The 14867-nt window shown below is 39.4% G+C and overlaps 1 protein-coding gene across 14 annotated transcripts in view; it reads right to left on the bottom strand.

Moving 5' to 3' along the window:
• Positions 1–14867, bottom strand: part of Dnah9 (dynein axonemal heavy chain 9) — a 373887-nt gene that overhangs the window by 76522 nt on the left and 282498 nt on the right. For 13 of the 14 annotated variants that reach the window (XR_002386940.2, XR_015443305.1, XR_015443304.1 and 10 more), the window contains 3 exons: positions 10954–11094; positions 4018–4188; positions 1855–1977 (listed from right to left, as the gene is read on the bottom strand). Coding sequence is in view for 9 of the 14 variants with exons in the window: in XM_087192015.1 (XP_087048141.1) it covers positions 1855–1977; positions 4018–4188; positions 10954–11094 (435 nt within the window). In the remaining 5 variants the exon portion in view is untranslated. Of the gene's footprint in view, positions 1–1854; positions 1978–4017; positions 4189–5856; positions 6016–10953; positions 11095–14867 lie in introns of those variants that run through there. The other variant, XM_021238162.2, reaches the window with a different exon arrangement.

Here is a 14867-nt window from a genome sequence, read left to right as displayed (position 1 = left end):
TCCATTTTTTCTTTTTCTCTTTTTTTTAGTACCGGGGATTGAACTCGGGACCTTGCGTTTTCGAGGGAGATGCTGGAACCTCTGAGCTAAATCCCCGGCCCCTCTTTTTGTCATATTAATTCCATTCCATTCTTTCTTTTCCCTACTCCTCCCACTTCCCCTTGCCCTTTGCCCCTTTTTTTCCTATGTCACATTATCTATTGTATCTTTTGACCCTTTTTTACCCTTATAGTTTCTCACACTAGAGAAACTATTCGGTATTTACACGTGTGTCCTATTTATTTCACTTAAGAGTATTGTCTCAATGTGCATCCATTTAGCTATAAATGTCTCTAGTTTCTTCTTTATGGCTGAGTAGTACTCCATTTTATAGAAAAACCACAAATTTTCTTTATCCAGTCTCCAGTTGATGGGCAATTGGGCTGTTTCCAAGTTCGAGCTATCACGAATTGTGCTGCTATGAACACAAGTGCACATATATCACTGTGGTATGATTCTTTTAATTCTTTGGGGAAGATATCCAGCAGGGGAATAACTGGGTCAAATGGGACTTCCAGTCCTAGTTGTTTGAGGTATCTCCATACTGATTTCCACAGTGGCTGCACCAGTCTGCACTCCCACCAGCAGTGGAATAGGTAGAACTTATTCTGTATCTTGAGTGTGGTAGTGATTACACAAATCTATACATTGTAAAGTGAAACATACATGAATACACAGGAGTGCATGTAAAACTGGTGAAGTCAGAATAAAATTGGTGGATATATCAATGTAAATTTTCTGAACATGTTAATATACTACAGTATTTAAGATGTTAACATTGTAGGAAACTGGGTACAAGTGATATCTCTATTATTTCTTACAATTGCCTATGAATACAAAATACCTCCGAATTTAAAAACAGTAAGAAATATAAAGAGAAAGCCACCAATAATATGTATATAATTTCTTTGTGCTATTAAGCATCTTTAAAATGCAACAAAAATAGAAAATCATAAATAGGACTCATAGTGTGCAGATGCTAGTGCAAGGGGCCCATTCAGCTGTATCCTGGAGAGGTGTCCACATGGAGAGTGGGCCCGGGCTCTCTAGAGCTGGCATTCACTTATTTCTTGCCAGGTATCATGTCAGGCTCTCAGAATGCAGGCATAGTCTTGACTGAGGGAACTTTCTAAGCTTGTGATCTTTTCAACATTCATAGAATTCCAAATAACTGCACCACACAACATGGAATGAAAATGGACTTTGCCATCCAACATACAGCAGATGTGTGTCCTGGATTTGCTACTCATGAGTGGTGGAGCCTTAGTTTCTGCACATGTTAAATGGGAACAAATAATACCTATTGCCCAGCTGCACATGAGAATGGAAATTAGATAGTGCACTTCTGAGGCAATCAGTACACAAGATCCCAGGCTGGAACACAGCTCCTGCTCAGAGTCTGAGTTTGCATTCACATGGAGATTCCTGAACATAGCCTGTGACCTGGTCCTTCTCTGGAAAGCTCTGGCAGAATCTCCACCCCCATCCCAAGGACTCACCAAAGAGCCCATATTTTAGCCCTAAGCCTTGGCAGGTGAAAGGCAGCTCAGATAATTACAAAAAGCTCATAAGGACCTTCTGTTCCTTCCATGCTGGAGGCAGAGCCCTCACACAGCAGAAAGCATCTGCTCCCTCTCTGCAGCTGCAGGAAGGATGAGCTTGCTGTGGAGGTGCAGGGAAAATGATGCACCTATGCACAACACAGCTCCATGCTTGAACTCCAAAAGACAGCCCCTCAGATGTTCTGGGGACAAGTGTCAGGGAAAAACTCTTAAGAGATGAGCACTTTATTTTTTTCTAGGGCCCAGTACTAACCTTGATGGCTCCCCAGGCCTGATGGGAGAGAAACTCCACTGGGCTGGGTGTGCCTGTCTGCACTGGAGATCGAAGCAAGAAATCCAACTCTGCTGCATTGACTTCCTGATTCATGAGAAGAATCTGTATGTGGAGAAACAACGTTTCTTTAGTTTGTGTAGACCACAGGGTTCTGGAGATCTTAGGCATTGTCATTCAGTGTAATTATTGCTGCCTCTAGCACTAGCACTTGTCCATTAATTTTGGTTGTTTAAAGAGAACGGAGATGAAGAAAGTGCATGTTTATGAAAAATATTTCTGTATGGATCTGTTTAATGTCAGATCCACCCAAATATCAGAGTGACTTAAATCCCCACAATGGATGACTATATATCTTGTTTAGAGAGAATTTATTATTTATCCATCATAAATGCTACTGAAAATGTGCCTGCAATTCAACTTAGCAGATGATACATACAGATGACATGATTTGAGGAAAGTGTCAAAGTAACCCAAGAATATATGCAAAATAGAAATGCATATATGAATCAGTAATGTGGAAGAGATTCCATTTCACAGTAATAATGATGATTTTATCAATAATATGACAGGAAGTGACCAGCAGGCCAGTGAAAGGAAGGGATTAATTTGATTAAACTTTTTATAAGTACTTTTGAACTGGGTCATAGAGAAGCTGGAGATGGGAATCTTCAGACAGAAAGGGAGAGATGGAAAGTGCAGAGGATTGGACGGGGAATTAAAAAACTGTACAGAAAGGGCAAAGCCTTTGGCTTGATTAGAGATATGATTCAGTGAGAGGTAGGAGCCCATCTTTTGAGAAGGCCAAGCTGTTGTCTGGGCTGGAGTTGGGAGTACAGAGGGTGAGGGGTATAGGCATGTTAAAGTTTACCTATGAACTCAGGCTTTGGAACATGCAAAAAGAGTCAGCACAAAATAACAACAGAATATCTGATTTTAGAATTGGAAGGGAACTTTGAGATAATCTAGCCTGTAATAACAACATGTTTATTGAAAAATTGTTAATGATTAGGGGGATAGTACAAGGAAGTAAATTTTTGATATTGAGATTAAACGGAAGCTCTTAAAGATGCCTGATGTTTGCTAGTTTTTGAGAACCACAGCTGTTGAAAATTTTCTAAGGCTATGGCTATTCCACCTATAGAAAGTTCTATGTGATGTCTTATCCCTGGCAAAGTTGGGTCAGTGAAGCTTGTCTAAAGATGGATAAATATCGATGGAGCTAAAGTTCTTAAGGTCTCTGAAAAGCATCTCATTGTTAGTATGACCACCTAGTATCATCTTCAGTACCAGTTTTGATTGCCTCATAGTAGCTGCTGGAGGAATATTTTCAAAAGGCTCTTACATCATTCAGGGTCAGCAAGAAAAAGTACAATGATTTGATTAAGTATGTCCTCCATGGTTGGTATGATGGTGGGCTAACATGCATGGACCATATTGGACCTTCTTGCCTGATGTCACTACCCACACATAGTCTGGACTTTAGGAAGTAATATTAAAAGAGGAATTTTTTGAATTAAATTCTTTCATTGGTACATTGTAGGTATACAACACAATTAGATTTCTCATTGGGAATTGTACCTTTACATAATGCATCTTGGTACTTATTTTTTCCCCATTCTTAGCCCTCCCTTCACGCCCTCCACCCTTCCCTATTTACAAAGACTTTATTTCCATTTTTTCCATTTCTCATCATTTTTTCCTTTCCCTTCTTTCCTTTCCCCTGCCCCTCCCACTACCCCTACCACTTATGGACCTTCTCTTCCTATTTTACATTATCAATTATTCATTCTAATCATTGGTACATTTTAGGTATACAATATAATGACATTCATCATTGGAAATTTGCACCTTTACATAGTCTCTCTTGGTTCTTATTTTTCACCCTTGCCCAGCCCTCCCTTCAACCCCTCCAGTCCTCCCTATTTACAAAGATTTTCTTCCTATTTTTCCATTTGCTCATATTAATCCCATTCCCTTCTATCCTTTCCCCTAGCCCTCGCACTTCCTTCCCCTTTGCCCCTTTTCTTCCTATTTCACATTACCTATTACACATTTAGTCCTAAAAGAGGAATTTTAAAAACATTTGCTGGTTGGACACTAAAAAAGAACAGTCTTTTGGAAACTTTTTCAATTCACTTTTACCTGAAAGGTGAGCTGAGCAAGGTAGGTCAGCTTATCACGCTCGAAGAGCCCACGGGCGGTGAACTGGTACACAGAGAAGGTTATGCTGTCTATTAGATTGGTCACCCGCTCCCTGAGGCTCTCATCAGGAGTAGCCCTCTCCACAGCCTTCTGGAAGACGATGCTGAAGGCCTGAGGACAGAAGGTGGCACATTGGCAAGAACTCTCTTTGTATATGTGAGTAGTCTTCCCTGTGAAGAATATTACAATTTTCCAGCCTACCCATAGACTGTTTGCCAGTACATTTCACTAAGAAGAGACAAAAGCAAGAAGACATTCTACTAGTGCTTGGTTTGTTCATGTGAAATATTACGTTGCTATAGGGGCTGCTTGGTTTTTATACATTTTATTTCTTCTAAAATTTATCTTAGGGCCAGGGATTTAGCTCAGTGGTTTTGCTGCCTGCTGCACAAGCGCAAGGACCCAAGTTTGATCCCTGGTACCTAAAAAAAAAAAAAAAAAAAAATTTATCTTGGACTTTTCTTCTTATTGTAAAATATTTAGAGGGCGAACTTAGTTTGACTATATAGTTCAGAATTTCAGCCTTTGGGAGCTCATTAGCATTTGATAAAGGCATCAGGGTGGGGGTTTAGAAGAGGGAGAGAGACCTGGACACATACACTTACTCCTTGTCTCTCTCCATGCGATGCCCTCTACCATCTCGGGACTCTGCCAGCGACAAGGTCATCACCAGATGCAGCCTCTTGACCTTGGACAAAAACTCTGAGCCAAAGTAAAGCTCTGTTCTTCATAAGTCATCCAGTCTTTAGGGTTGTGTTATCAGCAAAAGAAAGTGGGATGGACCGGGGATTTAGCTCAGTGGTTCCTGTGCCTGCCTTGCAAGCGAAAGGTCCCAAGTTCAATCCCCAGTGCCAAAAACAAAACAAAACAAGAAAAACCCAAAAAACCCAAAAGAAAATGGGGTAATACAGGGGGACATAAAGAAGAGCCTATAGTTTTGATAAGTGAAAAGTAAATATCCAATAGCCAAATATTTAAATTGAGTAAATTTTTGTTGAATAACTACCTGAATACAAAGTTCACACTATCAGTCCTCACCAGCTGGGATTAAGGATGCTACACAGTAGAGGATAAAATTCTTAGGGGGTAGAAACAATGTTCTGTATAAGTTGTCTAAAACTGACCCTTGCCTGAAATAGGCAGTGTGAATATTTTTCACTTAACGATTTTTCCTTTTGATAATAAGAATCTCAGGTGTTAATTTTTTCTGTCAGCTTTGCAGCCATTTGATGGGTCCTCACAAACACCCCCTTTTTTCATGGATGCTTCCTGGAGTGGTGGGAGCACAGCCTTCCTTGGATTCCTCTCCTGGACTACACATCATGGGTATGACATGAAATAACAATCATGCAAATCAGTTTTCTATTATTTTAAACTTAACTAGAGACTATTCATAAAAACAAATACTGGAATGCTATATTTTAAATGTGACATGAATAGAATGAATCATTAAAGAAAATAAAAACCAGATGTAATTGGACCTTTAAATTCTTGGCTATGCAGATTTACAGTCTTTACTTTTGTGGCTAAGGAAGAAGGAGGACAAGGAAAAGGAAAAGAAGAGGAAGGAGGAGAAGGGGAAGGAAAAGGAGGGGGAGGGGGAGGAGAAAGGAGAAGTGGAGGAGAAAGAAGAGGATGAAAGTCCTTCTAGACCCAAGTCCTTCTAGCATCAAATATTTGAATCTCAGTTGAAGTCATATCAGATTTGAATCTCAGTATTTCTTCATTTGCAAAAAAGGAGAAAATGTGAATTTCTTTCTACATTTCACAGTTCCATGGTGTTCCTTGTTAACAAAGCCTGTGCAACTTTTTTATTCACTTAGTTTTGGTGATCTCAGCAAAATCTTCTGCTCATGTTTGAGACAATCCATTATAATGTTTATCCTCACTTGCAGATTCCAGATGAAGTAATAGCTTCTTCAAGGCTGGTAATGTCCCCTAGAATGACACAGAGCAATTTGGGAATCTTCCACTTGTAAACTTGAGATAGGATGGACAGCTTTCTCCAGGTGGTTACTATGGCATTCCTCTAAAATGCTAACTTTATAAAGAAAAAACTATCAACAATGATGAGTGAAGAATCTCTAGTTATTAGACCTTTTTTTTTTTTTGAGACAGGGTCTCACTCTGTAGCCCAGGCTGGCCTTGAACTTGTGGTGATTCTCTTGCCTCAGCCTCCGGAATGCCGGGATTACAGGTGTGCACCAACAAGCCTGGCTAGTTACTAGGTTTTAAATAAAGTAGATAACCCACAGTTCAGGAAAAGAACTAGAGACAAAGAAAAAAATCTTGGGTACATTTAGCATTTTCTTTACACTAGGCTGGTTTTGGCTATGTTTTGTCTTTTCCATCCTGAGAAGAACCTCCCTGTTCCTTTCATTTCTGGTGTGTAACAGCTCTGGTGCTGGGCCTGGTCTTCGGTGACTCAGCTTTGTCCAGAAGGTGTCTTATGCCCACATGGTTTGGTGATTGACTCAGGCTACTCTATAGACACCAGTCAGCTTTTGTAACTTTTTAGAGCCCATTATCCATTGCCTACTGTCTTGAGAATTTTAAAAATCTTTTCACTTATATGAAAATGATATGAGCAGACTCAGGGCAGGGGCCAGAGCTTACCCCATTTCTTGTACTTCCCAGAGCTTAGCTCAGCTCTTTAAATATAATGAGCACTCATCAGCTGGAGACTGGATAAAGAAAATGTGGTTTTTTAATAAAATGGAGTACTGCTCAGCCATAAAAAATGAGAAATTAGAGTCATTTATAGCTAAATGGATGCACATTGAGGCAATACTCTTAAGTGAAATAAATAGGACACACATGTAAATACCGAATAGTTTCTCTAGTGTGAGAAACTGAAAGTGTAAATAAGGACTAAAAGGTATAATAGATTATGTGAAATAGGAAGAAAAGGGGCAAAGGGGAAGGAGAAATGGGAGGGGTAGGGTAAAGGAAAGAAGGGAATGGGATTAATATGAGAAAATGAATAAATGGAAATAGTCTTTGTAAATAGGGAGGGATGGAGGGGGTGAAGGGAGGGGAGGGGAAGGGGGAAAAATAAGAACCGAGAGAGTATGTAAAGGTGCAAATTTCCAATAATGGATGTCATTATGTTGTATACCTAAAATGTACCAATGATTAAAATGGATAGTTGATAATGCAAAATAGGAAGAAAAGGGGCAAAGGGGGAGGGGAAATGGGAAGGGTAGGGGGAAGGAATGAAGGGAAAGGAGAAAATATGAGAAATGGAAAAAATGGAAACAAAGTCTTTGTAAATAGGGAGGGATGGAGGGGGTGAAGGGAGGGCAGGGAATGGGGAAAAAATAAGAACCAAGATACATCATGTAAAGGTATAAGTTCCCAATGAGAAATGTAAATGTATTGTTTACCTACAATGTACCAATAAAAGAATTTAAGGAAAAAAATAAATATAATGGGCACTGAAAAATATTTGTGGAATGAATGACTGTATCCTTTTAATGCTTAAAAGAGCCTGGGAAAAGTCTGAGGGAGTCTAGGCCAAGAGCCTCAAACTCAAATACCTTCAGGAGTCAGGAGTATGAGACCAAACAGGGAGAGTACCGACTGCCACAACACAGAGGGTCTGTGCCCGCCTACAGAGAGCAGCTCCTGGCTCCTCTGAACTCACATCAGGTCAAAAGTGAGCAGTGTTGCTAATCTTCCAAATTTTTGACAGACGCCAGAAATTGAGATTTACGCAAATTCTCTTTAAATTATTATTGTTGTTGCTTTTGCAGTTCTGCGTCTTGAACCCAAGCTGGATGAATGCTAGGCAAGCACGCTACCACTGAGGTACAGCTCAATTCTCTTTATTTTTAAATGTCGGTAACCAATTAAAATGTTTGAAAAGCCCTCTGAGGAGCAAAGAGAGCAGATCAACAAGACCTTCAGTCTCTTGTTTGAGACCAGTGATCTGTGTTCTGTCAGATACTGTCTGTCTGATACTTCCCTCTCCCATCTCCTTCAGAAATGGTATTCCTCCTGCTGCACCTCTCTGTGGTGCACACACAACAGCAAAGTGGGGCCTTCTATCAGCAGGAGACTCAGTGAGGCACCTTCTTATTCAGGCTACCACGGCACCCTGCATGTGTTGCCTTAACCCTCTCCTAGCTTTTGGCTGAGTTTTGAAGAAAAGTTACTCGACAGTTACTTAAGTTCCATCTTAATCATATGGTGAATTTTAAGTTCATTTAAAACTTGGATCTTGAAGAGTTTTTGCTTGTATAAAACAAATGTATGAATATATCCTTGTTGAAAACACACTGAAAGCTGAGACATAGACCTAATCTGGGGCTTCTGTGCTATGAGAAAGCCCTTTCTTTTTCTGCCGAAATGGAACTTGTAAAATCCAACCTGAGAAAAAAGGCAATACCTGAAAACTCCAGTGACCACTTTTTCTTTTTTCTTTTTTTCCCAAATCATAGAAGAGTTTTAAATGCATCATTGCTTTGGGATGTTTGAAGGTCTTTCCCTTTGATACTTATCATTAAGTATTTAAATCTGCTTTTGAATATTGTTTGGGCTTGGATCGAGTATACCTCCCAAAGGCCTTGTGAGCTCATAGGCAGGGCTTTTGGAAGAGGACTGAGCTATGGAAGTGACATAGCTCACTTGCTGTTAGGAGGCAGGATCTGGTTGGAGGAGGTGTGTCCCTGGAGGTGTGATCTGGAAGGATCTATCTCCAGCCCTGCACCATTCTTCTCTTTCCGCTTCCTGGGTGCCATGAGGTGAGCAGCTTTCCTCCATGTCATGTTAGGCCATTTCTGCATCGGAGCCAGCCGGCCAGGACTATAACTGTGAGCCAAAATAAACCTCCTCTCCTTTAAGTTTCTGGTTCTGGGTACTGTGTCTTAGCAACAAGAATGTGACTAAGGCAATGATTAAGTTGGTCAACCAATAGATATTAATGGCAATTTCTGTTTTTCTTTTCTCATTCATACTGGGAATTGAACACAGGGCTTCACATGTGCTAGATAAGAGCTTTACCACAGAGCTTCCTCCTCAGCCATTTTATTGCATTGTATTGAATTTTTTTGTTTTGTTTTGTTTGTTTGTTTTTGGTACCGGGGATCAAACTCTGGACCTTGCGCTTGTGAGGCAGGCGGTGGCACCACTGAGCTAAATCCCTGGACCATATTGTATTGTATTTTGAGGCAGAGTCTTGCTAAGTTGCCCACACCAGCCTCAAAATTTGAATCCTCCTACTTCAGACTCCTGAGTAGGTGGTTATAGGCTTGTGTCACCAGACCTGGCCTTGGCAATTCTTAATAGTGTGGGGACCCAAAATGCACCTCCCCCCCTCATAATAAGGATTGAACCCAGGGCCTTTGCACTGAACCATGTTCCCAGCCTTTTTATTATTTTTAATTTTGAGACAGAGTCTTGCCTAGTGTGGCTTTGAATTTGCAATCCTCCTGCCTCAGACTCCTGGAGTCCTGAGATTATAGGCATGTGCCATCATGCCTGGCTCCACCTCCTCCTTTTTAAAAAGTAGTGCTTCAGTGCTTCTTATTTCAGGAAGCTATTGGTGCAAAACAGCTTACAACATGTTTTTGAACACATATTTTCATCAAAATTCTTGTTTTCAGAAAGGTGAAGTCAACTAGTGGTAGGCTTCTCATATGTACCTGTAGTCAATTCTAACCACTCTTGAAACTAGGGAGGTGATGGTAACTTTTTTTTTTAGGTTCTGGGGATTGAACTTGGGACCTTATGCTTGTGAGGCAGGAGCTGGAACCCCTGAGCTAAATCCCCAGCCCTCTAATGCTAACTTTTATACAGTGTTTTTATAAACAGTATACATTATCGTATAATTCTTTCATATGTTGTTATACTCTCAATATAAGGTCAAGTATTGCATTTTAAAAGTAAAAACATAAAATACTGTATTACAAACACAGTAAACACCCAATCCACAGAGACTCTGAGTTAGGGGAAAGGAATTGGGAAATGGTGAAATGCCATCTCCAGGAACATGAACCACAGTTACCAGCAGCCTTCTGAGTTCTCGGCTATTCATCACCATCCTTACACCTCAACCTCCACATGGTGGTTTATCTGTAAACATTGCACCAAACTGCAGTGTATGCTGTTCTCTCTTCCCACTCTCTCTGTGTGTGAAATCTCTGTGTGTCTACGTGGATTTTTTCCTCTCTCTCATCTCTTCATATATGTGCATGTCCTCTATTGGGTCAAACCAATGAAGTTGTTCCAAAATGCTTCACTATGTATTAATGCCTCTTTAATTGTGGCCTTTTGATAAATACACTGGGGGACAAAGATGTGCTTTCAAAGACTCACTTGAAATGTGTAGGTCTTTATTTTTTCATGAGTAAGGTAAGTTTAGTCAGGACTTACAATTTGCTAACAACTTTGCTTTAAGGAATATTTCAACAACTATACAGCGGTAGCTTTGGAGACTTAGGGTAATAAGGAAAGTAATTTAAAGTTGGCTTATTATGATTGCCTGAGTTGGTCTTTCATCAGTACAATTGGTATGCATATAAAGATGACTGTATTTTAAGCTCTTTGGGGACAGGGATCATTTCTTATATTTCTTTAGTATCTTCTTCTACACATTCAGGACATATAGTACCCAGCATATTGAATGTTCATACTAAATGAATGAGGCCAAGGTTTGTTGTGGCTCCCCTCTATGTTCCAGGGGTTACGTAAGACCCAATTAGAGAGATGAGGACTGGAATATTTTTCTGAAGCTACATGTAGCTGCTCTCTGGCTTTGATCTCTAAGACCTACCATAGTTAATAAAGTGCATGCATAAGTTCTCATGGACTATTGCATTGATGATATTGTACCACTGTACTATAATTATGTGAAAAATTCCAGGTGTCAGTCACCTTAAGAGAGAACTGGTACATTGGGTGAATCTTGCTGAGGTTGTTCATGATGAAGTAGAGGAGAGAGGCCCGGGCAGCTGCTGGCCGGTAGTGTTCTCGGGCCTCATTGATTTTTACTTCAGTCACCTTGGCCTCCTGGACCTTTTGGAAAGAAAAAGAGTAGTTGATTATTCCAACGAACCAGAGATCCCATAGACTCAGTTTAGCCTTTCTGTGTGAGTAGATACGTGGCTGTGTGTGTGGTGGAGTGGACTAGGATGGGGATAGTGGGTGCTGGGTTGAAAAGCCATTCTACTATTTATTCCTTAACAGAGCATGAATGAAAAAGGAGATCACAGATCCTAGTTTTTCACAAGAATGAGAAAGATCAGCTCTTCTAGTTGGGAAGTATGGATCACACAAGCCTCAAAACTTCATCTTTAATGAGATGATTTCCTGAAAATGCAAATCAGTCTCCCTGCCTGTCTGTCTGTCCGTCTAAAATAAAACAACAAGCAGTGGAAGTCCAGGGAAAGAAGCAATATAATTTTCTTTTGGAAAAAATTTTAAGAAATAGCTAATGTGTAAATTCACAAAATTTATTTCAGTGGAATATTTTATTTTCATAAAATATCTTATAAATAAAGAGGGATTTCTATAAGGACATACCACTGAATGCAAACCTCAATATGCTCTACCCTTAGACATCCAACATAGAGTATAATACTGATAACTTGTGGGAGTCCCACAAGAAAAAGCAATGAGCCCTATTAAAGATATTGTGACAGTGAATAAACTGCAGGGGGAAGTGTCACCAAAGGGGACAATTAGAAGATCTCTTCCAAAGCAAGCAAACAAACAAAGAAAGGAACAAACCACTTTCAGAACTCCAGAAAGATTTACATCCCAAGAAATGAAGATGACTGAATGATATAAAATGGAAGGACAGGGCTGTATGTTCTTTTTTCATTCTTTTCTAATTTACATTCTCTTTTTGAAAGCTGAAAGTTGGATCTTATGAAAGAAGAGAGTGGAATAGTCATCAGTAGAGTGTGGGAAGGACAGTGGTGAGGGAACAGAGCATGTTAAGAGCAGTAGATACTGGGCTGGGGATTTAGCTCAGTGGTTCTGCTGCCTGCCTTGCAAGCACAAGGTCCTGAGCTCGATCCCTGGTACAAAAAAAAAAAAAAAAAAAAAAAGCAGTAGATACCAAGAAAACATAGAACAAGGACATCATCGAGAAGAACAAGAACATCTGAAGAAACTAACTAGAACTTTTACAAATAATAACACAGTTATTTGAATTAAAAATGTACAGGTTAAATAATAAGCTCGATTTGAAAAAGAACAACAAACTGGAAGAAAGATCTGAGGAAAGTGTTACAAAACTACCTCAGAAAGATAGAAAAATATGTAAGTTTATTAGACTTGGCAGATAAAAGCATAAGATTTAAATACACTTGACAGAAGTAAGTGGAGAACAGAGGGAAGAAGAGAGACTGTATTTGAAGCTATATTAGTTAAGAGTTGTCCAAAGCTGATGAATGGCCAGAGCCCTTATCTTGAAGAAGCATATCACTCTTGAGTAAAAGAAATAAAAAAATGTCAGAACCTCAAAGATGAAGAGAAATATTATACTAGGAGAGACAAAGTATCTGAAAAGGCATAGTGGTTAGCCTGAAAACAGGTTCTCAATAAGCCATTAGATGACAAAACAATACCAAAGGTGGATAGGAATGATAAGAACTGAAGTTCTCTAAAGCTCTTACATTGCTTTAGAATTAGATATATTGCTTAATTTTAGACTTGGTTTAAAAATGTATTTAAGTCATATATATTTAAATATATAGAAACAAAATAAAGTTAATAAAATAAAATGAATACTTTTAAAATCAAGAAAGAATAAAAGAAGAAGGATAAAGGAAATCAATAAAAGAGAAAAAACGCACCCCAGTTAGAATGGTTATTATAAAAAAAGCATAAATTCTGATGAAAATGGGGAGAAAGAGCAAACCACCATGGCAAACAATTAAGGGCAGTCCTCAAAAAACTAAAAACAGAATTACTATGTGATCCAGCAATTCCAGTGCTTGGTATATAGCCAAAGAAATGAAATCAATATGTCAAAGAGATACTTGCATTCCCATGTTTATTGCAGTTGTATACACAATAGCTGAAATATGGAGTCAACCAGGGTGTCCATTGACAGATTTGTGGATAAAGAAATGTGGCATGTATACACAATGGAATATTATTCAACCAAAAGAAAAGATGAAATCCCATATTTAGTGTAAAAGTAGATGGAATTGGAGCACATCCTGTTAAGTGAAATAAACCAGGCACAGTGAAAAAAATACTCCATGTTTTTATTCATTTATGGAAGCTAAAACAAATTGATTTCATAGAACTACAGAGCAAAATAGTAGTCATTAAAAAGTGGGAGGGGGGAAGCAGAGAGGCTAGACAAGGGGGAGCAGAACACCACTAGTGAGGAGGAAATCGCTCTGTTTTACAGCTTATTAGGGTAAGTATATTTCACAACCTTCCTAAGATAGGTTTCACAATAAGTAGAAGAGTATAAAGCATTGCAACATATAGAATTGATTAATGTCTGAGGTGATGGAAATGCTAATTAATAAGAAACACAAGATAGTAGAGATTTGTGGGGAGCGGTGTCAGCCAAAAAGCTTCATTTTAATTTTACCCTTTGTTATAAACGGCCAGGAGACTATGTAATGGGGAACCGTGTCTCCACTAACTCCGATGTTTCCCTTTAGAGATTGCCCTAGCAACAAGGTGAACCTTCTGTAACCCCAGGAAACAAAGTAGCCCATGAGGGCGAGGAGTGTCTAGAAAACTAGCAAACAACGAAGCAGGTGTTTTGGATAAAGGTCATGGTTAATGACCTAACTCACTGAGTGTATAAAAGAGAGGTGAAAATAAACTTGCTTGCTCGGTCTTGGGAGCCCTCCCGACTCTGTCTCTTTGTCTTATTTTCTCAGTCCTCCTTTCCCCCATTCAGGAACCTTTCAACTGGTGATGGCTGGTCCATCACAGAGATTAAACTACTACTGTACATGAAATTATTAATAGTGAAGATTAGTTAAATTCAGTAGTTAAGAAATAAAAACTCGGGCAGGGATTTAGCTCAGTGGTTTTGCCCCCTGCTGTGGAAGCTCAAGGACCCAAGTTCGATCCCCAGCACCAAAAAAAAAAAAAAAGAAATAAAAACTCTCAGAAGAGGGTACAAATCACATAATTCCTCAGATTAATGTTACTACAGATTCATAGTCTTCAACCTCACCTGAGTCCTTAATGCTGTAATCTCTGTGCCTCTAATAGCCTTTTTTTCTTTTTTGAAATTTCGAAAAATTTTTTATTAGTGCAAGTTTGTCATACATAATAACTATATTCATCATAGGGAGTTGGTACGAGCCTACATAACACATCTTAATTCTTTTTACATCCCTTTCTCCCCCCTTCCCTTCCTCATCCCTCAATTTCTTGATTCCCGTCCCATCTGCAAAGGATCTAGCTCCTTGGCAAATCTCTTTGTTCTGTACTGGGGATCGAAACCAGAGCCTCACACATGTTAGACAAGTGCTCTACCACTGAGCTACATCATCAACCCTTTTAAAATTTTTATTTTGAGACATCTCACTAAGTTGCCCAGGATGGGCTTGAACTTGCAATTCCCCTGTCTCAGCCTCCCAAGTAGCTGAGATTACATGTGTGCACCACCATGCCTGTCCATGCCTGACTGCTAGTTCCTATTTTCCACAGCTATTGTAAGTTTTCACCCTCTCACCCCCACCTTGTCACTATTTCTTCACTCTCAGGAGATGAGCTTCACTCATGTGTTCCCAAACTACAGTCAGATGCCACATAATGACATTTTTGGTCAATCATGGACCACATATACAATGGTGATCTCA

The sequence above is a fragment of the Heterocephalus glaber genome, unplaced genomic scaffold (assembly GCF_053883595.1).
Source record: "Heterocephalus glaber isolate CG9 unplaced genomic scaffold, H.glaber_assembly_v1.0 deba00001564, whole genome shotgun sequence".
Classification (NCBI taxonomy): domain Eukaryota; kingdom Metazoa; phylum Chordata; class Mammalia; order Rodentia; family Bathyergidae; genus Heterocephalus; species Heterocephalus glaber.
This window is presented reverse-complemented; position numbering and strand designations above follow the sequence as displayed.